Raw genomic sequence first — 23,972 nt, forward strand, 5'->3', positions numbered from 1 at the left:
TCATTCATTCATTCATTCATTCATTCATTTGTTTGTTAATTCATGCTGAATAGGTGAAGAGGGGAAGATGGCCCACAGGCACGTAGAAACCTCTCAGGATGGACTACCAAGACTCTTTGCTCCTGGAAGCATGGCCAGCACAGCCTTCTAATATAACACACACACACACACACACACACACACACACACACACACACACACACACTACAACGTTTCTAAAGTTTATATTGTGGTATGCCATGATATACTCCTTGAATCTCCCATTACACACTTGCAGCACATAATTGTAACATATTTGTAACATACAGAAACACAAGTATGTTTTACACTGTTAAAGAGGGTGCAATAATATTTCCCCAGGGGGCAAAGAGGAGATACTGTAGGAGAGACGTCGACTGTGATACTCTGATTAACACTGGGCATATTTCAGTCAAGCATACACACACACAATTATGTCGATGCCAGGAAGGTTTCTGAATTTTAATGCCTTATCTGGAAAGATGGAGGGCGGAACTGACGAATGGATCAGAGATGGGAGGGATAAATGAATGGAGAGGAAAGGGAAAGGGTTCTCACATCCCTCAAAAAAGGATTTTAAGGAACAAGGGCTTTTCTACGGGTGTGAAATGCACTTTTGGTCATTTGATCGCTGCATGCATTCACATTAAATAGGATTTATAATAGAAGAGACAACTCATTTTGGCCAAGGTTACACTGTCACTGCTTCATATACCTTTAAAAAGGTATCGGCACCCTCCTTGACTTCACCATAGGTGATGTTCTAAAGATATTCTAAAGACCTGTTGCCATAGAGTCTCAGTTTATTTAGCAACAATCACAACAAGTAGAGTTGAGAGGACTGGGACTTGATCTCGGTTATCGGTCTTCACTGATAACCAGTCTGCTTCACTAATAATCGCAAGCCAAAACTCTTTCCCACCCATGTCAGAAAGCATTCACTGTAATGTGTGGAAGGAATAGCAGCACAATGCAACTGGATAGTTCCGTTGTAAAGATGGTACTGCAGTTGAGAGGTAATGTTTAAGGATGTTAATAGGAGTTAAATGTTCTTCTTTCTGTGCATACCGGCTTACTTGTGCCATCCAATAGGAGTTTTAATTCCTTTATTCCGTTTATACAATTACAGGCTGGTGTCTGATAAGGTCCCAATTCTTTGGGATAATGGTCTCTAGTTCTATTTATACTGACGAGTGGCTGCCATATTGTGACAAATACTGGCTCCTAGTGGGCTAGTACTGACTAGCAGGCCAGTGAGTTTCGGTCACACAGAACAGGACTGGGGAGTGAATGCATGCAACCATTTATTCCTTTCTACGGTGAAGCCCTTGCTCCCATTTAAAGTGGGACAATATTAAATAGAAAAATAGTTATGTCACAATTTAATTCTTCCTTTTATAGTCAATAGTGATAAAATAAACTTAAAAACGATCCTGGAGTTCCCCTTTACTCCTCTTCATGTACTCCCTCCCTCCTTCCTCTGTCTCTATGAATCTACGATGGAACAATAACCAACAGGGTGTTTCAAATAAGCAAAATGACAGTCAGACATTTTCAAATTTGATTTCATTATGGCAGATTGTTGATGGATGATGTGTATATGGCGTCCTATTGCATAGGAAACAGTATTCAGTTTGAATTGCTCTGCAGCATCACACAATTGCAGATAGTCAAAGGCAGTATTAAGATAGTGAGCTTATATCACTCGGATTGCCTTGCACTCAATGTCAAAGCAAAAGACCAACATCATTGGCTGATAATTCTTGATCTTTAAAATGTCAGCTAAAAGGCCAGTCAGCTAAAAGCCTTAAGCTCATTAACCTACTACTTTGTGCTTTTGACTACGATGGTTTTGTAAAGCGATCTGATTGTTATTCCTGCCTGATGAAATGTCCCATTGGCTTGTATGCGGAAGCATTTCAAGCAATTCAGTGCCATTGTTCTGTACTATAATGACATAGCCACTTTCTTTATGGAAATATACATATATTATTTCTATACTCCACTGGATTTGTACATGTTATGTAATTGTAATGTATTGTATAAATTCTGTTTGCATTTTTACAGCAATCTTAATATGTAAATTTATCATTTATTTTATATGATTATGGCTATGATGCCTCTTTTTATTATTATTACACATGACATAAACCATTTGTATCAAGTTTGTCAACCAATCAGTTTGGCTCATTCAGATTTTGGCTGACAATTGATGAAGACACCACTTTCTGTGACAATGTACCACTGATATGATGACATAAGAATTTGATAATACTGTGGGGGTATTTGAACAGTTTAACATTTGTATGGTTACAGACACCTGTGGAAGGGATTGCCTTTGTGGAGTAGATAAACAGGTCTCACTGGATGAAACCATAGACAGAATTTGGCTGGATTGTTGTAGTGTTCAGGCCTGAGCTATATACTTTTAAAAGATTATAACGAGGCATTTAGCTATAGTTTGGGTATGAGCACATTGGGGTTATTTTTCCAATAATAAAATGCTCAAACCTCAAAGGATTGAGCCGAGAGTGAATCGAACGCAGTCACACAGTGAGTGCCATCCCTAAAGAAAAGCCAATGCACGATAACAAATGACTTTAGCAAATAACTGAGCCCGTAACACAACACAAGGCTGTGGAGCTGATGTGGCCAAATTCTTATCAGTCTCTGTGGGGAGGTCAATAATGCTTACTTTCACAAACACAATATGACATACATACAGCCAACATTTTATGGCAATTCTGACAAGAATTCCAAATGTCAAATAAATACCCTTGCTGCTCAAGTAATATTGCCCATTTAATATATTGCCTTAAAATGTTTCCTGTGAGTCAGTACCATAAGATCATCTCTGTTTCCTTGTCAATAGGAACAGACAACATTTTCAACTATTAATGCAAATGCATTTAATCATGCAGTCAACAAAGGAGATATGTATCCTCTTGTTGTGGTCCATATTTCAATGGAAGTAAGATTATCTTAGCAGTACAAAGATGCTTCTGGAAGCCCTGGCTTGTACTCATTGTACCCTGTATTCATGTAAACATACACAGCAAAATCCTCAATCAACTCTTAAGAGTGTAAAAATTGACCTGAAAGTGTACATTTCTACAGTAAAGTGATTTTGCTGTGTAATAGGCACCATAGAAGCCCCATGTTTTATAGCAAGCATTAGTGAATTAAATTCTGCTGTTGAGATGGACACTGGACCACATCTCAATTAAAAAGGTTTAATCACTCTTAGTTTGAAGAATCTGTTACAATAATCCTGCCCAACTGTATTTAACCACTTAGACCCCATTATGCTTAGTTGAAAAAAGTCTCCCAAGCATCCTCTAGTATTTCCCTCTAGTCTACACTACACTAAAAAGCTCACAATGTGTCTCGTGGATCGGCTATTTTTGCTGAATGTTCGCCCCAAATTAGGGACGGTAGGTTTCAAGTGGTTAAAATGGGGAACTTATAGAATGGATAGAATGCTATGTGCCCATTTGAACAGTATTCACCGCTGGACAGCAGCAATCTACTGCTAGGACTGGGTCAATGAAGCTTCTCGCAGTATGAAAGTGCCTCGGATGTCTGACAGTGAAAGAGATGCTATGGAACATAGAGAGATGATGAGACATACTTTATTTAAGAATGAAGAGAAAGTGAAACAGTGCAAAGTATATTTTTTGTTCAAAGTTGATAGAATTGTGCAGCATTGGAATCAAAACATTTTATTTCTTGACTTTGTTCTTTTCTAAATAAATAAATATATTGCCTGGCAGTTGTCATGCCTGGTGTTGTGTACAAATTATGTACAATGTATACAAAATTAAAACACTTTTGAAAGATTGTGGTTACTGGGTATTTTTTTGTTTTTAATGAATTGCAAGGAAACACTGCATGGTTGGTGGTAAAAAAATAAATAAAAAAGGAATGGTCACTCAGGTGGTACAGGGGTAAAGTAACTGTCCACCACCAGTGTTATACGAATACACTTGGCCTGTGTTGGTTTAGGGAGGGTGATATGTTTCTGAACATACTCATTATGGTGGATGCCTGTCACGTGTGGGGTGCGGAACGGGGAGGAAAGTAAAGGGAGAAATAAAGGATGCATACATACAACAACAAATGTTCCTTTATTTACTGTATAAATGCCCGCCTATAATACAAGTAATCTACTAGTAGCCTATTATTCTCTGTAGACAAAATCGTAAGTTTTAGATATCTGAAAGGGGAAACAAATAGATATTGTATTTGAAAATACACGTCTGGCGACTGGAGTTAAATAGAAATCTGTTACACAATGCATAATACAATACATAATAATCAAGAAACCTTCACTTTAACCCAATAAAAACGACCTGGAGAATAAAACCTCTCCACTGCTGTTTTAGTTTACGTATGTGTCACTGATTTCCAATAATATAGCACTTGTTTTTTTTTTAAATCAAGAAGCCTTTTGACTGAATTAATCTGTTGTATCAAATAGCTGTATAATAAAAACCTCCACTGCTGTATTGGCAGGGTAGGGCCCTACCCCGTTCGTTCTCGCATACATGTGTCACTGATTTCCAATATAAAATCCCATGTGGTCATCATCAAGGCCCTTTGAGGTAGACAATAAAAAGTACAATATCACAATAGCAGAACATATCACGTGATAGTCCTTTTTTTCCCTCTCTGTATGATATCCGTCTTCTAATGTTTTAGATTTGCATGTTCAGTGTGATGTAGTTTTTATATTATAATATGAATGTAAACATGCCTGGAGAATGCCACTTCTCAAGCCCCTGGGTTTTTTTTAGGCTTTCTCCTTCACATTTGTATTGACCTTGTGCATCATTTTTTAATTTTTTTGTATGTGAAACAACAATAAAACAAACAAACCTAAAAAAACAAAAAAAAAACAAAGAAGTGTCCTCAGCTCAGTCACACACACAGCTGATAGCCCTAAACGTTGTGATGAATGGCTCTCCAACGGGGCGCCCCTCCTGGCCAATCAGGGTGCGGGCCGCACAGGATTCGACACCACCCCCCAGCGGCCGCACAGGCGCACTGATGAGCAGCCAATCCAACTGCCATTTTGTGTGGCAGAGATACTGGAGAGCCCTCTCTCTACTACTGTGTGCAAAAAGCGGGAGAGGGATTAAAAGAAGAGCCGGAGGAGAACAAGAAGGCAGCGCATTTCTTTATCCTACTTCCCCAGCGAGGACTCAGCTTGGCCGGGTCGAGCAGCAGAACGGGCCCGGGGAACGGAGAGCAAGAGCAGGTAAAGTAGCACTACTTTTCCCCAGGCTTCTTGATGGGAGTTTGCAGGATCTTTAATCGGCCTCTAGGTGTCACGATGGGGCTCCGCGGGTCCGGCTGGCTGGGGCGGTTTGTCTCCCTCTATCGTGTTATTGAAAAAAGCCGTCAAAATACGGTTTATAACGGCCCAACTTCTCTCCTAATGTGAGAAAGCGCGCCGCGAGGCTGGATCGACGCCGATATCGTCGATTATGAGTTGGGATGTACTTCGACGGTTTTGCCGTGGTTGTTTTTTAAGGCCGTAAGGCGTCCATTTTCTAACCTCTTCTTTGTTTCCTGACTGGCTTTTTTTAACTGCGAGTTGAGATGGAAACTGGCGGGCGAGTGTTAGCACTATCCCGGCTAATATATTAGCATTTCGGGATGCAAAAAAGTGCAATAAATACTATTCCATCCATATCCACCCAAACGTGAAAATCACAATCTAAAAACTCCAGACCACTCTAGACCCCACGTGGAACTCCATAACACGATCAGACATATTTTAAGGCATTTTCTGACTATTTATTTTCATAAACAAACAAGTGTTAGCATTAGCATTTAGCCAGCTTGTTTGAGCTCCCTCCAACCCCCAGGCCAGACCCTCCCTCAGCGCGCCTTTTCGTCTTTTACGGGTTGTTAACTTAAACACAAACATGATAAAGCCTCCAGAATGGCTTGTTTTTTTTGTTTTGTTAGTATAACCACACCAGAGACAACTGAAAACCCACTACAGTCCAGTATTATTGTACTTTTAGGGTGGTGTTAGTTAGCTCGCTAGGCTAGCGCGTTAGCTTATTGCGCACACGGAAAGAGGAAAATCAGGCCACCGCGGAAAAGAGGATGACGAGGCGTTGTTTCGGCGCAAAGAGTGACCCCCGGTGATGTGCATCATCCAGCTCCAAAAAAACAACCAGCCTCCAGACAGACACCGGCCGCCCGGGCTTCCATTCCCCCCGAACACAACACCCATTTCCCCTTAGCCCTCTCCTCTCCGTCGTCTCGCCAGCCATAGTTGTTGGGAGTTTTTGGTTGTTGTTGCACCGTTTGCCCGCTTGTCTCCTGTTCCAAAGCCCACATAGAAAGCACAACCAGACACAGAAAGATATATACCAGCAGAGAGCTCCCTCTACGACTCGGCTCGGAGAGGTACAAAAATACCGCTATAACATGCAGTACACGAAGTGCGACGTTAGGCACCGAAATGTGCAGGGCAACCCTTTTTTTAGATGGTATGTGGACTTTTTAGGCCTACCTAATTATTTTCGTCTGCAACCCAACCACCACACCCCCATTGTTAAATGTTTGTTTTGTGTATTTTACTCACAGGCTGATTTTGGGGGTCCAGAGTTGAAAAATCAAATTATTCTGTGTTCAGTTTGCTTTTTAGAACCTGTGCCCAGTAGAGCATATTAACAATACGATACCCACATTTTATGAAGTAGAAAATGAAAGATGTAGTGAATAATGTGTTTATTCAACAAAAGCAAGGCTTTCGGGGGCCACTTTGAATTATTGTAGTTAATGTTCCATTTAGCATCGTGACTCAACGTATTCCACCTCCTCTCTCTCGCAGGTGGCCAGACAGCAGGGAGAGTCGGGTAGCAGACATACAGTACCGAGGGTCAGCTGAGCTCAGGTGTCCGAGCAAGTGAGTTAACGTCGTCGTCAGTGACATATGCAAATATTTTGGCATGCCGTGTAAAAGTTAACATCACCGTGGGCATGTGTGATCAGTGACTACATTTCTTAACAACACCTCGCCATCTGTCCAGTGTTTTAACTTGTGACCTGGCTGTACCTCCTCCCTCCTGCAGGTTGACAAAGAGTCTGTCAAGCCCAATTTTTGTGCACCAAATAAAAGGGAGGCTTCTATCACTTGTGTCCAGTGATGGACAGAGTCATGAAAGGGAGAATTTATTTAATGTATCAGGTAACCCATAACAAGCTTACACTGCACGGTACCAGCTCAAATTGACTACTTGCTTAACTTTAAGGGGGGGGGGGGGGTAGTGTTCCACTGCAGATTGGACTCTTTCAATTTAGCTGGTTGCTGGAGCAACATCCAACTTATGTAGGAGAGTGGTAAAGGATGCTAACAAGCTTGGCCTGGAAATGGTATCTATTCCACCTGTAGGCCTACAGTCTAGCAATAGCAAAGACGGTTTCAGATAACATTTTAGGCAGAATTGGCCATGCAGTTGCTCAATATTGATTAAATTTGCATATACAATGGCTAGTTTAATCAGTGTTTTAAACGGTATTCAGGAGTTGCCATTTGTCATGGCGCAAATGTAGAGTCTCTGCAGTGTCTTCTGCAGTGTTTACACGTCACTTTTTTGTATCACTCGGCTTGTTTGAATCTCGACCGAGGTACTACTACTAAAAAAAAAAGTACCAAGTGCCTTTGCCTAATGGAGAACCAAGAGTGGAGTTGAGCTGGTACTATGTAGTGGAAAAGCACCATAGAGTACTACTTCTTCTAATGGATTTCCGGCAGTGTTGACGCTGTTGCGTATTAATGCCCTCCAGTTCAGGATGCTGTTCAGCTCATTTGAGTGCTATATTATCCTATGATAGAAGTCTGTGTTGCAGACGAAACCCAAAATGTTCCTCTGAAGAATTTTTAAATGGTCGTCTCCATAGGTATCTTTAGTGTATGATTTCCGTTTCCCTCAGATTTATATAGTCCTTTTCTAGCAGTAAAAGAGACAAAACAAACATTATTTAACAATGGGGTGTGGTGGTTGGGTTGCATGTGTTTGTGACACTTGTGTGCAATGCATGTGCATGATCGGTGACCATAAAACATTTCTTTTCACAACAGAGGTTTTAAGGATCCCTGTGCCATATAGAGCAACGTTGGATCCCTGGGCTTTGCCGTAAAGTGCATTGGTTCTCAACATGTGGGTCGGGACCGACAAGATTTTGGGGGGTCCTCAGATGACAGTGAAGTGACCATTTAAGGACTTAAGACAGTTAATACCAAAGAAAAGACAAAAAAACTATACTATAAAAACTGAAACATTGGCCAAATTGTCAAATATAAGAGGAAAAAATAGCCGATCTACAGCCTCACATAGCAAGGCGTTGTGAGCTTGTAGATCTGCTATTTTCACTATTTATCACACTAAATGTAATGCCTCAACTCCTACGAGTCCAGGTGCTTCTCAGGGTGGGTGGTCCCCAGTTCAAATGTGATTCTTTTGGGGGGGGGGGGGGGGGGGTCCTGGCCTGAAAAGGTTGAGAACCACTGATATTAGTGCAGTGTCGTGATGCTATCTGTGCTTCCAGGTCCCACCCAACATGGACGGGATGCCGACAGAGGGTGTAGGCATGGAGGAGGAGGACACCGCTAAAGACTTCCCCTCAATCCAGACGGTCCACAGCCAGGACGCCATGGTAGCCGACCTCCTGCAACAGGCTGCCGAGGCTGGGGGCGTGGTGGAGGGACAGGCTGGGATCCTCCTCGAACAAGGTACATAGACTTTTAAAAGGTTTCATGACATTCGTTTTCTTTTTCTTTTTTTTCCTCGTTTTTCTTTCGGTTTTATGACTTCAATTACACCCACACAAACTGAACTTTGAACATTTTCTGTGGTCTGGAGTTTTCTCTGGGGTTTGGAAGGCTTTTTAGCCAGAAGACCACAGAAAATCTACTGAATGTTAGAAGTTCAGGTTTTTTGGGTGCAATTGAGCTCAGAAAACAAAAAGAAAATCAAGAAAACTACAAAAACGTTTTTTTTATGTCACAATCCTTTTAACACATTTCGAGCCATGCACGTTCATGTATGTTTTTATAAAACCCTGCACTTTCGCGCAAGTCAGTTTTTTTTTGTCATATTTACCGCATAGGCAGCTGCTATCTTGGTCGGGGGCATAAACATAAAAGTTGCATAGCAATGAAGTGCGCTCCATAGACTCCTGTAATGGCCACGATCTCCGAATTGAAGCTCAGATGAGGTGATCTGAGGCATGATATTAGGAGGTCAATAAAAACCTAGCGCGGTGCTCCCGTTAGCAGATCACTGTGTTTCAGGCTAGTGAAGGGTCAAATGGAGCGACGGAAACGGCGTCGGCTAATACTTCCGTTTCAAGAGTCGCGTCACAGGTCCGCTTTTTGTAGTTTTTGCCTGGCACAGGTAAATGGGCGCCCGAAGAAACGCCTGGCTTTAAAAGTGTTTGAAGATTGGCCAAACCATCGCATGATGTAGAGCCCAAACAGGACATATTTGTTATGGGTAACGAGTAAATATAGTTTCCACTTCCAGAAATGTTCAAGCATTTCAAAATCTTATTATTTTCAAAATATATATTTTTTTTTAAGAAATTGAGAATGGTAAACATAGTGGATGTACACTAGCTCTCACTATGAGCTTGTAGATGACAATTTCTTTCAAATAAGGGGTCCTTGAGGGAGTTCCAGGGGGTCCCCAGCTAAATGATAGTTTGGAACCAAAATGGACCCTTATGGGTCTGTAACTCTTGAGAGTGTACATTAAATGGGGGTCTGTAGACTAATGTGTGTGTGTGTGTGTGTGTGTGTGTGTGTGTGTGTGTGTGTGTGTGTGCAGAGAGCATGGACGCGGCCCAGCAGCAGCTGATGGAGGCTGGGGTGGGGGTTAGCGTGGAGGCTGGCGGGGTAGAGATGCTGGTCATGGACTCGCTGGATCCTACACTGCTGCAGATGAAAACTGAGGTAAAGCCATCTTGTTTACTTTTTACCTAAGGACTGCCACGACGTTGTCCCATTAGGAATATATACGTCTTGTCCACGTCGGAGAAGAAGTGAACTATCGTGTTTAATAGAAATTGTCCCTTTCTTTGACTATAGGTGATGGAAGCAGCAGTGGGTCAGGGTGGCGCCCATCAGGCGACTGTAACAACGGTGGACCAAACTCAGATCATTACACTGCAGGTGAGGGTCGAATGCCAGTTTTCTAAAAACCTAAATCACTCCAAAGACTATTTTTGATTAAAAATGTGTGATTTCAGTGTGATGGAAGGAAAGTGTTTTGTGTCCCCAGGTAGTGAACATGGAGGAGCAGGCTGCTCTGGGCCTGGGTGAGCTGCAGCTGGTCCAGGTGCCCGTGTCTGCCTCCACGGTGGAGGCGCTGCAGCAAGGGACCTACGTAGACGCAACCTCCATGCCCAAGGACGGAGACCCTGTCATCTGTCACACGCTGCCACTTCCCGAAGGATTTCAAGTAAATTAACTGTTTAAAAAAAATGTAACCAGTAAAAAACACATTGAGACAAAGTCTCTTATTCAAGTGGGAACATGGCCAAGAGGAAGAATATATTGACACAAATTTGCTAAACAAACAATAGGACATCCACGATGCACGTAAAATTCCTAAAAAATACAGTGAAAAATACAAGTGATACACTTAAAGCGACACAAAATATACAACCTCCTGTATAAAAATGTAGAACTATAAAGAGCCTAGTAAATATCCAAGCAAGTGCAAAAGTTGGTGAGTACCGAGTACATCTACGGTGATCCTTTTGAAACTTCTCAAGGGAATTAGCGAGGCCAACGCGAAGTTTAGGCTCTTCCTAACCAATTCAAATTTGGAGGCAATAAATGGATGAATTCATTCCTCATCACACACAAACACGTTTCTATAGGCTAACAACACAACAATGTGTCCCTGTAGGTAGTCAAGGTAGGAGCTAATGGAGAGGTAGAGACAGTGGAACAGGAGGAGGGAGCAGAGCCTCAGGGCGAGATGGGAGAGTTGGCGGAGGAGACTCATATCCTGGAGGCGGACGACGAAACCCTTCAGGCCCAGAACGAGGATCCAACCTGGGCTAAAGACCCAGACTACCAGCCCCCGTCGGTTATAGCTCTCAAAAAGTGCAAAAAGGTGAGAATATGTCGAATATGTCGTCACTTGCTTTCTTTCCGTCCTATCCCCTGGCTTGGTCTCATCAATTGTGCTTTTTGCACAGGAAATAAAGAATCGGCTGCGCTACGCCGAGGGTGACAAGGACATGGATGTCAGCGTCTATGACTTTGAAGAGGAGCAGCAGGAGGGCCTTCTGTCTGAGGTCAATGCCGAGAAGGTGGTGGGTAACATGAAACCACCCAAACCCACCAAGATTAAGAAGAAAGGTGAGAGAGAGGGGCTGGTTTGTGTACCCATTCATCACCTATAGGTGTAAAATGTGGAGTTTCACTACTAGTATTGACTGCTCTAGTGGTGATTTTGACAGAAATATTTCAATTAGTTTTAGTCAGTCTTTTGAATAAAATTCCATTTTCATTTATTCATATGAAATGTTTTAGTTGACTAAAGACTATTTTGGCAGGTTGTGTATAGGTCATTTAGTCCTCATAGTATAGCGTAGTTGTTTTTGTCCATGAAAAAGGTCGCCGACGGACATTTTTTGTTGTGGTTCTAGTCGACAAAAGTAACATGCAGTCTACTCCATTTCTGTAGTTTTGCCTGCATCATGAGACTTGAGTTTCTATAATGTAAAACTGCCGATGTGCACAACCATGGATGTTTTTAGAGAGATCTTGTTGTGTGCATGTCATCCGTTCAGGTGTGAAGAAGACATTCCAGTGTGAGCTGTGCAGCTACACCTGTCCTCGGCGCTCCAACCTGGACCGGCACATGAAGAGCCACACCGACGAGAGACCGCATAAATGTCACCTGTGTGGAAGGGCCTTCAGAACGGTCACGCTGCTCCGAAACCACCTCAACACACACACTGGTATGGCTTTTATCCACCATGTTCACATGCTGCTCCGAAACCACCTCAACACACACACACACACACACACACACACACTGGTATGGCTTATCCACCATGTTTGCTATTGCATCACATTTGGTTGGGGGTTTGAAAACAATTGTAACCGTTTTGTATAATTTAAGAGCCCATTTTAGTGACTAGATACACACACACACGCGCATACCAGTGGTGTCAAAAAATATCGATATGAATCGGTAATCGATTTTAACATTAACGATGTGACTATATCGATCTGGATCGGTCAAAATAGCGTCTGAATCAGACGTTGGTGCCATCCTAAAGTTGTGAATCGATATAATTCAACTAACTGCGGGGAGAAACACAGATGTACAAGCCCAAAGAGCTGTGCATTGCAACAGGTAGATAACTTGTAGATCTGCTACTTCCTGCGCAGGACGGGCACATACTGATGACGCTCTTAACTATACATCAGCAGCCAGGGACAGTCAGAATACATGAGCAGCCTAAACCACTCGTCGTCAGAACGGGGTGCACACTGCACACGCAGATACAACACAAATTTATTGCACACATCTGTGCTTTCATCCACGCTTCCATAGCCTTTTAAATCTTATTTCCCATCCACAGGCACAAGCAAAGTGAAATCAGCAGCTTCCACCCGATCTGGATGGTGGTGGTGTTGTCTGACGAGGGTAGAGGGTAGCTACTAGCTAACATGGGAGCTAACATTAGTTTAGCTCTGGTCCATATCGTAAGGAGTCCTCCTTAACACTATGGTACTTTCCATCCGTTCCCCAACCCTCACACTCGATGCTGCGTTTACACAGGCAGACACAAAGATGAATGGGAATATCATTTGGAGCAGCTACATGTCTTTGCATCGACATGTTGGCTTCCTTTAACAATGAATGATAGACTATCCTTGCGTCTGCCCGTGTTTAATGGTCAGGGTTTCACTGTCCACAGCAGGCAGACCTGTCGAAACTATGCACTTCCCAAAACCCGGCGACATGCCACCACCCTAAGTTCAAACACACCTCTAGAATATTGCTTTCCCCAGCTATCTCATTCCATTGTTTTCATTTATTTTATTCCATAGTCTTAGTTTTTCTCATGTTCCCCTTGAAAAGCATCTTTAGGTACTCAGAGAAGCATTATATCACTATTATTTACTAGTTTTATTGCTTATGCTTATGTAGTCACTATTCATTGATTCACTCTTATCCAAATCCAGTTGAAGAAAAAGCTTCTCACTGCTCAGGTCAAATAGGCCTATTGATATGTGATTAAAATGTGATTAATTGAGATTAATTCATCACAAAGCCTCCAATTAATTGGATAATGTTTTTTTTAATTAAGTCCCAACCCTATTCTTTATAGATCTAGCTTCAAATTAAAAATCTAAAAAAGGTTAAATGTGTCAGATCGCATCGAATCGCATCAAATTCCACAAAATCGAAATCGCATCGATTTGGACTGAATCGAATCGTTCTGTATATAAAATGTATCGTCTCCGAATCACATCGTAGCCCATGCGTATCAAATCGTCTTGTAAGGGCTGCATACATACAAGTATCAGTGCACATGTTGGTCATGTGAAACTTAAAGGGAACCCCAAAAATGTCTTCTTCTCTTTCAATTACACACCGCATGAAGACTTTAGTTCAGAGATTTTTTACTTTTTGTCGCATTCCTGAACCAATAATTTGATGACCGGCAGAGTGGCTCAATGCAATGGAGACCCTTTGACACTCTCCAAGACTCCACCCCCTCCTCCGACTGTGTATCCTTGTATGTAAATTATATTTTTCGTCCTTGTAGGAACTCGACCCCACAAGTGTACGGACTGTGACATGGCCTTTGTCACCAGTGGAGAGCTGGTTCGCCACCGTCGCTACAAACACACGCATGAGAAACCCTTCAAGTGCTCTATGTGTGACTACGCCAGTGTGGAGGTGAGAACTGGTCTCGTCTTGTATTCCTGACGATATTGGTATACCTGTAGCCATAGTGCAGTGGTTTTCAACCCTTTCATCAAGGCCCATTATTTATTCAGCATTTGAGCCACGGACCACCATTTGATGAGATTTAGTCGGACCCAGAACTTTGAATATTTTGTTGTCCTTGGATAAGATTTTGTCCAATTCAATGCTGTTGACAATCGTTGATCAGAATAACATTATTGCTACATTCTCTAATGGTGTAGACTTCTTGTAAATTAAGTAATGCAGATGTTTAACAATAATCTATAAGGGTCCATTTGGTTACCAACTCTCCATCATTCAGCTGGGGACCACCAGGAACCCTCTCAAGGACCACTGGTTGAAAACCACTGCTTATAAGATCAGCAGCCCAGTGATCTTATCTGAAATATACCTGTAGCAATAGTGTGAGTGATATTTTAAATGGTTCTGCTGGTGTCGTGCCCGGCTAATCCCTCACTGCACACCTGTCTCATCTTGTCCAGGTGAGTAAGCTGAAGCGTCACATCCGCTCCCACACGGGAGAGCGTCCGTTCCAGTGCAGTCTGTGTAGCTACGCCAGCCGAGACACCTACAAGCTGAAGAGACACATGAGGACACACTCAGGTAACATGGCCCTTTCTTTTGCTTTGCTAATAGAGCCCTGAAGTCTGACATCAATATCGGCAGAGGACACTAAGTCCACGGGTTCATGTACTTTTTATTTGCATTGTAATCCCCATGGGGGATCTTAGATCGCCTCATATAAGAACTGTGATTGAAAAACAATCGAATCATCCCGTCCACTTCACTCATATGGATATGAAGAATCAAAATATGACTGACTGTCATAAACTATACAGAGACACCTCCCTGACAATATCACAGATATTTCATTATCTGTAGCCTAATGAAAAACCAGGCTAGTCTTGCGTGTCTACTTACTTTTTCTACTTGTGTCCCCCAGGAGAGAAACCATACGAGTGTTACATCTGCCATGCCCGGTTCACGCAGAGTGGCACCATGAAGATGCACATCTTGCAGAAACACACGGAGAACGTCGCCAAGTTCCACTGTCCACACTGTGATACCGTCATCGCCCGGAAGAGTGACCTGGGTATGACGGGCAGCACACACGCACACTACTGGTTTCCCAAACATTTTAACTCAAAACACAAAAGAGAAATGTGATGTTTTCTAATTTATGGACATTTTTATTTTTGTATGAAATTCTTTAGAAAAAACATGTTTCTAATTCATGATGCTTTTAGTTATTAAAAGAAAATGTTTTTGAAATAATTAAAACAAAATGTTTTTGAAATAATTAAAACAAAATGTAAAGTAAACCAAAAGAATAAATTAAGGGATATTAATTTACTCGTGAGTCATGACCCATAAAAATGGTGTAACACATTTCTTGACAGAACAGATGGCATGTTCGTAATTTACCATAGTCTCTTTCTCTGTCTCCTGTTCTGTTTCAACCCTTTTCATATCAAGGCCCATTATTTATTCTTTGATTTGATATTAATTTGAGCCACGGACCACCATTTGACTAAACTAAATAATTTGTTGTAATCAAGGGTTACCAACTCTCCATATATTAGCTGGGGACCACCTGGAACCCCCTCAAGGACCACTGGTGGTCCACGGACCACTGGTTGAAAAGCACTGCTCTAGCCAACAAATATATTGCAATCTATAATCTTTTTTTTTTTTGTTCATCCCCTCTCCCTTCTGCAGGCGTCCATCTGCGTAAGCAGCACTCCTTCATCGAGACGGGCAAGAAATGCCGTTACTGTGACGCCGTGTTCCACGAGCGCTACGCCCTCATCCAGCACCAGAAGTCCCACAAGAACGAGAAGCGCTTCAAGTGTGAAATGTGTGACTACTGCTGCCGACAGGTGAGGAAGAGATGGAGGGCCCTATCCCTTATGCCATACATGGGCAACTTGCGGCCCCCAGCTTTACTTAATGTGGCCCTCAGGTTAATATCAGAATCAATTCAAATAATAGCAAAAATAGCTGATCTACAAGCTCAAAACGTGTCGCAGTGCGACGCGTTTTGAGCTTGGCTATTTTTGGCTCTGCTATTTTTAGCCACGACACTAATATGCAATGTGGCCCTCTGGAGCGAATGTGGAAATATAGACAACCCTCTCCATCGTCAAAGTTGCCCATCCCTGCTTTATGCCTAAACCTTTTTCAGCATTTTTTTACTATTTTGAAAAACATGAAATAAAATAATACATCAATTAGCCCATCGACACGCTGTGAGCTTATAGATAGCCTATTTTACTATTTTTTTTCAAAAGGCTTAAGAACTCTCAATGAGTTGGCATAAGGTGGTCATAATAATAATTCACTGACAGGGAGTTTAACCAACGAGGCGAAGCCTCAAGCATTCAACCAAGCCATGTAATAAGTCTATTTAACATTCTTCAGTGTAGCAGTGAGTCGACAAAGACTATTCTTTTACAAATTAATGTTATATATATATTGCATTGCTTTTTTGATTAATTGAAAAATCAAGGAGCAGGTGCTTAAAAATAATACCTATCTGTCTCTCTGAAGCCCTATGTTATGCCTTATCGCACAAATCTGTCGTGCAAAGATAGTGATCTGCAAGCTTTTATTTTTTTAAGACTTATGCCCAAAATGGGGAAGGATTATTCTGTTAAATTATTGATTTTTATTGTATTCTTTTATCAAACTATTGACAAATTATTCATATCTTTGTCGCTAAGTTCTATTTTCCTGAATTCCTTCCCTGGTCCTGTTCTAGGAGCGCCACATGGTCATGCACCGGCGCACGCACACCGGCGAGAAGCCATACGCCTGCAGCCAGTGTGAGAAGACCTTCAGACAGAAGCAGCTCCTGGACATGCACTTCAAGCGCTACCACGACCCCAACTTTGTGCCCACCGCCTTCGTCTGCCCCAAATGTAGCAAGACCTTCACTCGCAGGGTAAGATGGGTGTCTCATATATATACACACACACACACACACACACCACACACCACACACACACACAGACACAGACACAGTGTGTGTGTGTGTGTGTATATATGAGACACCCATCTTGCCCCACGCAGTGGTTTGCAACCATTTTCATATCCAGGTTCATTATTTACGACAGAGGAGACAGAACAGGCTAGCGTTGACTTTTGTAAAACACATTTTTTTATATATTACTACTACAGATACTATAGTATCAGATACTATAGTAATGCGTTCAAGACGGATCTGTCTGATATTTCAGATTCCATCCTAATTGGCTTTCAAAGTTTGCAGGATTGGCCCGTTTTTAACAAAAAGCCTCAAATCATGAACGCAGCATGCAATTTACGTGAAATATTTCACAGACTTTCCTACTAGGCTGAGGAATATATCCCACCCTTTTCACATTGGCCACCACCAACAGGTGGAGTTTTGCAAAACACATTTTTGGAACAAAATGCCTCAAATCATCCAATTGCCATCCAAGGCGTAAGAAGAAATGGCACCCTTTTCACATTAGCCTATTATAGCGCCACCAGGAGGCCACAACCTGCCCTGGCCTGGTGGAGACCTGTGCCCAGAGGGCACTTTATCTAGTTTATTATGTCATTGTGTTCCTTCCTCCTGTGCAGAACACCATGGTTTATTATGTCACACTGAGAAATATCATTGTGTTCCTTCCTCCTGTGCAGAACACCATGTTTTATTATGTCACACTGAGAAATGTCATTGTGTTCCTTCCTCCTGTGCAGAACACCATGGCTCGTCACTCTGAGAACTGCAACGGAGAAATCGATGACGCCGAGAACGGAGAACCCCTCCCCAAGAAAGGGAGGAGGGGGAGGAAGAGGAAGATGCGCAACAGGAGAGACGAAGAGGACAGCGGTGAGTTTGGGTTGTTTGCACTGTGAGATGAAGCTGGTAAACGTCAGATCGTTTCTGCATTTGTTTAAGTCTGGATTTTTGTCACTTATTAAGTAGGGGTGCATGATTATGAAATTATGACCGATCTCCGATTCTTTTCAAGGTCATATCTGCCAATATTATACAGATGACCACAATGAAAACAGCCCTAGGGGTTTGGCCCAAAGCCTGTTAATAAAGTATTCAATCAATAAATAGCCTAGATAGATACTCTTTTCCAAGTGTCTGTTTCACTAATGAATGAGGTGAGTACACAAATTAAATGTAGAAAATGTTATTTATTCAAGTAAAAAGTTTACTTAAGATTTGATTTGGCTTTTGTTCTAGACTAGAGGTACTAGAAACGTTTCATTTATATTGAACATTTTTATGGCCATTTCCGATTATGCTACCGATTTATATTGTGCATCCCTACTGCACCCGTGGCGCCAGCCAGTGCCATAAGTTAACCTGCCGCACCACAGGTTATAATAATTACCCTTTGGTTAATAATAATTACCCGCAGCGTGAGAAATAATATTATTTTCTGCCTGTTTTCTCTGAAAAATACTCTCAAATCCTTTTTGTCAAATCCGTCCGGCATTCAGATGTGAATAGTGATTTTTGATCCCATCGCAGCTGACATATTACCGTTTCTGGCGAAAGATAAACGACATCGCCAGCTGCTAGACTACAATGGGCTTTCAGTCGTCTCTGTGAAGCGTGTGATACACGGAAGCGGGGCTCATATACACTATACAGTTGATGTGAATCATGGCACCGAGGTACCTAGACATGACCACTAGATGGCGGCTCTCAACTGCCCCGAGTTTCTCTAGAACAGTCTGCACTGCAGCCCTTGCAAGTGATTTTGAGCACTTTTACTAATCTTTCAAGACCCACAGAATATTTTGTTCTATGACAATGTGAATTTGTGATATCAAATATCTCAAAGATGAGTCTACTTTCATCTGGGAGAAAGGTGTCTCATCGATGCGTTGATTTAAAAAAAAATCTATAATATTAGACTAAACCGGCCACGTCACTGGCGATTTGGCGTTGGATTTGAAATGGCGTGTGTATGTACGTCAATGGCAGTCAGTGAGTTGATGTGGCGTTTAGTCAAACATTTGGGCTTTCAGCTGGAACATGGCATTTCAAATGACTTCCAGAAAAATCATCTTTCTTTTATGTACATTTCCCCGTCCCAGACGAGGATAACCTCGACCAGGATGAGGATGAGGACGACGAAGACGAGGAGGAGGTGGAGGGAGAGGAAGATGGAACTCTGCTCCCACTGGACGAGGAGGCCTTGGAGGAGACCATGGAGCTGGACCAGGCTCCCGCCATCATCCCCATGCCCGCCTCGGAGGAGCCGCCCGTCAAGAGGAAACGAGGGCGTCCCCCGAAGAACGCCCCCAAACCGGTCCCCACACCCAGCAAGTCCCCCCGGGTGGCGGCCAGGCAGGCAACAAGTGAGCATGCACAGATTAAAGTTAATTTGGATATGCTGACTTCTATGGAAGCATGTCAAGCACTGAAAATAGCAGATCTGCAAGATCCCAATGGGGGGGGGGGGGAAAGCAAAGGTTATAAAGCCTCAATCTGAACAATGTTACTAAAACATCATTTTCCATATTGTGTTAATTGTTTAGGACAGTGGTTCCCAAAGGACCCCCAAATTGACACTTATCAGCCCGCGGACCCCCATTAGAAAATATAACAAGATTTTCATGGCTCTAGCAGTGATTCTCAACCATTTTAATTTCAAGGGTTCAATGCATGCAGTTTGACATGCATCAGTCTACGGACCCCCATTTAATGGCATTTCTATCTCTGGGACTCCCAATTTATATTGTAAAATCAATGTTAATTTAACTCTGTGTACCCCTGGGGGTCCCCGAACCCCACTTTGGGAACAAATATTTTCTTTAGCTTTAATCCATGTGAGCATGGTTTGTGGGTAAGTGGAGCAGGGGAAATGGCTCACTTCATGAGAGAGTAGGTTGGTTGGTTGTAAGTAGTTGTGACTTGTTACTGGGGAAAATTGTAATTTATCTGCTTTTAAGAGGGTTGATGTAGTGATTCCCAACCAGTGGTCCTTGAGGGAGTTCCAGGTGGTCCCCAGCTAAATGATGGGACCGTTTACAATGGGTCCATTTGGTTTTCATTTTTTTTACACTCGAGTTAAATTATTGTTCAACATCTGCATTATTTAATTTACAAGAAATCTACACTTATTTTGGTTGTTAAACTCCTTAAGTGCTATTACGCCAAGAATCCACAAGATGGGGTCGTTGCCCGTGCCAGACACGATTTGGTCCACAATTCAAAGTTTTGGGTCTTGAGAGGCTAAATCTCTGGAACAACATATGGTGGCCAATTGCATATATGTTTTGGGGTCCTTGACATGAAATAGTTTAAAAACCACTGATGGAAACATAGGTTTTTCAGAAAGGATTTAGAAGTCATTTTTTATTAGAATCTAGCCGGGTCTAAATTTTGTCTCGCTCTGTCTCCCCCTCCCTCCCTCCAGCAACCACTCTCTCCACGGCAGCCATCATCCAGGTGGAAGACGAGAGCACGGGCGCCGTAGACAACATCATCGTAAAGAAGGAGGAGTCTGAGTCGGCGGCCGAGACCAGCCTGGACCACGGGGTGGAGATAACGGTGGAGGGGGTGGGGCTGGACGTAGACGGCGTGCAGACCGTCGAGGTGAACGACGAGACGGTGGCGGCGGCCGCCAACGGAGACCTCACGCCCGAGATGATCCTCAGCATGATGGACCGGTGAACACCAGGATGCACACACACACACACACACACACACACGTGCATAGATACAGGGACTGACACACACACAACAGGCACATAACACACACGCGTCTTGATTTGTGGACATTTTTTACAAATGGCCACCTTTTTGCCTTCTTCCTATCTTATATATTCAGCTGGTTGGGAGCGACATAAAACGGTCCACACAGTGCACACAAACAGTTTGCGTACCTTCTATAAAACGTGAATACTGAGTGTGTCATACCTGCACGCACAAACACAACATGCAAATATGTGTAGAAAACCCGCGCTGAGGTAGCCCCAGTGTTAAGGACCAGATCTCCCACACCTCCTGTAATCCTTGCTTTGTCATCCACCGACCCTGTAAAGATGTTCACCAAGCTTATTACGAACAACTCTCTCGCTCTCTCTCTTCCCTCATCATATCTCTGTTATATATTTTTTCAGTCTTTTTTTAGATGAATCGTTTTTGTTTTTGTGTCATTTTGTTTGGGTTCCTCACTTCCACCTAAAACCACATCCTGTTCAAAGTTTCTACCCACCCTGGCTGAAGTTCACGTGCAGTCTGAAAAGAAATATTATACTCTGTTTATACTCATGTTTTGCCTCCCCCACTATCCTCTTCACAACACAAACGTGTGCAATTTTCATAATCTAGGTTGCCACTGTTAATCATTTCAGAAGTTTTTTTTATTTTATTTTATTTTGTTCATCTATAAATGCTTCTCTTACCTATAAGCATTCAAATTCTTGCTTTTGTTTTTGATCAAATAGTGTATGATAATTAATTTAGTTTGCCTCTAATACCGTTGGCTGTCATTTTTAATTATCTGTATTATTCCAAAAAGAAAGCATTGCTCTCCTTCTAGGTGGTTCTGCCGGAGTTGGACGAGTTACATGTTCTGAAGTGTTAGAAGTTAACAATGATCCAAGTTATTTACAGTCCCATGAGGTGAGGGAGGGGTTTAGATAATAGAGCAAGCATGCTTTTCTAGTCACACATTGAGGGGGTGTATTGGTGGGAGATGGCCACTGCATGGCTGTTTGAATCAATTCTCCTGTTTTTGGAGTGCCAACCTCTGCCTTTTTCTAAAGAACTTACTAGGAATCCCCTTTTTCCTCTTGTTCAAAGTTTGTTGGAATCTCTTATTTGGCTTTAACTACTAGTTCTTGGTCAGCAATTATTTTTAGAAGGGCTAGTTGTTTTTGAAAGAAAGATCTAAGCATTTCTTCAACTCACACTCATAAGACCCCCCCCCCCCCCCCCCTTTCTATATAATTAGATTGACATGCATAGACCACTATCATATCACTAATTTGTGAGTGCAATGATTCGTCATTTTAACCATTTAAAAAGTTAACTTATTACTCTTATCAGATCTGGGCACAAATGGCTTTTAAGACTATAGATTGAATAGCATGACACAAATAAGTAACATTTGCATTTGACATTGCCAAACCGAATCATTGGCTCTCCAGATAACTGCATAACTTCCAACATCGAACTAATGGATTTTCCCGTTTTCCTGCATCGTTTCAATTGCATCCCTGCTTCGGGTGTCTGGTGCCATTTTGCCCAAGATTGCACTTGGTTAATTAATGATCAGGCTGTGAACACTATAATCTAATTAATGATCAGGCTGTGAACGCGATCATTTTGCCTCCTTTTATTTGTCGGTCATGAAGTAATTGTCTGAAGGACTGTAGCTTGGTCAAACATCTCCCACAATGTTCGCAACCACAGGTTTTCTTCGTTTCCCGTTTTTGTTTATTTTTGCTTGTAAATATATTTTTTTTATTTCTTTGCTTGGATTTGTTTATGAAATTTTAATCTTTTGTATTAGGTTAAACTTATTTTGAGACTTAATTGCTGGTTGAAGGGGTAATCGGGGCTTTGATTATAACATCGCAACTGTTATCTGTGTGGCCATGTAATGGCTGTCCTAGTTCGGTTCGTATTGTTAAACTCGCGTGTCATTCTACTTTGGACTGCATTAGATGTCGTGGCCTGTCATTTTTTTTTCCGTTACAGAAACGGGGACGTAGGGAGGGGAGAGAGGTTTTTGTATACACAAAAAATAACATTTTAAAAGAGAGAACACCTCCTTTTTTTTTGCCGATCACCTTGAAAAGTTAAATTAATGCTGATACCGAATTATGTTGTTTTTCATCTCTCCTTGTCTGTATGTAATTATTACATTCGAAATAGCTTTTTATTTTTTGGTTGAGCTCTTAATACGATTGTGTAGGATGGTAGGTTTTTGTATACCTGGCTGGCTCTATGTAATTTTAACTGTAATCGAGGCGGTTTTGGTTTCCCATTGAAGGTGTGACCACGATGCACAATTTGGCACCATGTTCCTCACTTAATTTAGATCCTAAGAATTGTCAACTGGACATAATTAATAATGTTGAGATGACAAACATTTTAAAAGACCCGGCTGCATAGAACTATAATGTATTGGCAACGACGACGGAGCAGAATGGTGGAGGTAATGTTGGGTGCTAACCGATAACCGCTGTGGCTGCGACCCCTGTTTTTGTATCGGTGGTCCTGGCTGAGACATGTTGGAGAAGATGTTATGAGAATGTAATGCTGTACAGTTGATGAGAAGAAATAAAAACATACTGGCCTATGTCTGCTGCTTTTTGTTTGTCATTTAAATATTTTAGTTGTATAATTGTCTCTTAGGATTGTGTGAGCTGTGCCTCCAAGAAAATAAGATTGATTATTTGTAGTGATGCGAGATTAATCGGCAAGTATCGGCCGATATTGGCCTTAAACCAATACATCTGTATCGGTAAATAATATCGGATTTAGCAGATATTTAATTGTATTAAATTGAAAAAAAAAGCCTGAAAAAGCCTTTTGTGATGATGAGTTTTGGAATAAAGAAGCATTGCCTTTTTCAAATTCAGCCTTTTTTCAGAATAATATTTTTATATCGGTTATTATATCTGATAACGATATTGGCCAAATTGTCTCATCGGTACATCCCTTGTGCTGCAGATAGTCTTTACACAGACATTTGCTCACACGTATGACGTAGATTCTCCATTCAATGGCATTTCTAATGTTTGTTCAGACAACACAAACATTAAACACTATAGCTGTTTATACAAAAATGCCATGAAACAATCTAAAAATCATATTTTCACAGATATGACAGACAGGCCAGTCTGCCTGTTAGTGGGAAGTGGCTTACCTTCTACTTCCGCCAGCTATATATATATAATATATACATACTAACACACATATACATATCATGTATGAATGATGGCAATGAGACC

General features: G+C 41.9%; 2 protein-coding genes across 7 annotated transcripts in view; both read left to right on the top strand.

The window, feature by feature from the left end:
• Nucleotides 1-4,339, top strand: part of LOC306924092 (rho family-interacting cell polarization regulator 1-like) — a 108,399-nt gene extending 104,060 nt beyond the window's left edge. For all 4 annotated transcript variants that reach the window (XM_079502434.1, XM_079502433.1, XM_079502431.1 and 1 more), the window contains exon 25: nucleotides 54-4,339. In XM_079502434.1, coding sequence (XP_079358560.1) covers nucleotides 54-151 — 98 coding nt within the window. In that variant the 3' untranslated portion in view covers nucleotides 152-4,339. The remainder of the gene's footprint in view (nucleotides 1-53) is intronic.
• A 718-nt stretch (nucleotides 4,340-5,057) lies between these two features.
• Nucleotides 5,058-23,319, top strand: LOC306923684 (transcriptional repressor CTCF-like). 3 transcript variants are annotated; one of them, XM_079501926.1, is made up of 18 exons: nucleotides 5,058-5,278; nucleotides 6,872-6,946; nucleotides 7,113-7,228; nucleotides 8,590-8,773; nucleotides 9,870-9,994; nucleotides 10,130-10,213; nucleotides 10,323-10,502; nucleotides 10,956-11,165; nucleotides 11,251-11,413; nucleotides 11,848-12,018; nucleotides 13,843-13,976; nucleotides 14,489-14,609; nucleotides 14,950-15,099; nucleotides 15,726-15,886; nucleotides 16,768-16,950; nucleotides 17,736-17,868; nucleotides 19,098-19,361; nucleotides 20,423-23,319. In XM_079501926.1, exons 3-18 carry the CDS (start codon nucleotides 7,187-7,189, stop codon nucleotides 20,677-20,679), a joined length of 2,562 nt encoding a protein of 853 aa, XP_079358052.1. In that variant the 5' UTR covers nucleotides 5,058-5,278; nucleotides 6,872-6,946; nucleotides 7,113-7,186; the 3' UTR covers nucleotides 20,680-23,319. The 3 variants fall into 3 exon arrangements, with proteins under 3 accessions (XP_079358052.1, XP_079358053.1, XP_079358054.1); XM_079501927.1 differs by having other exon boundaries at nucleotides 5,059-5,278; nucleotides 11,260-11,413; XM_079501928.1 differs by lacking the exon at nucleotides 7,113-7,228 and having other exon boundaries at nucleotides 5,059-5,278.
• Nucleotides 23,320-23,972: the final 653 nt, after the last annotated feature.

Source organism: Electrona antarctica (genome assembly GCF_951216825.1).
Source record: "Electrona antarctica genome assembly, chromosome: 5".
Classification (NCBI taxonomy): Eukaryota; Metazoa; Chordata; class Actinopteri; order Myctophiformes; family Myctophidae; genus Electrona; species Electrona antarctica.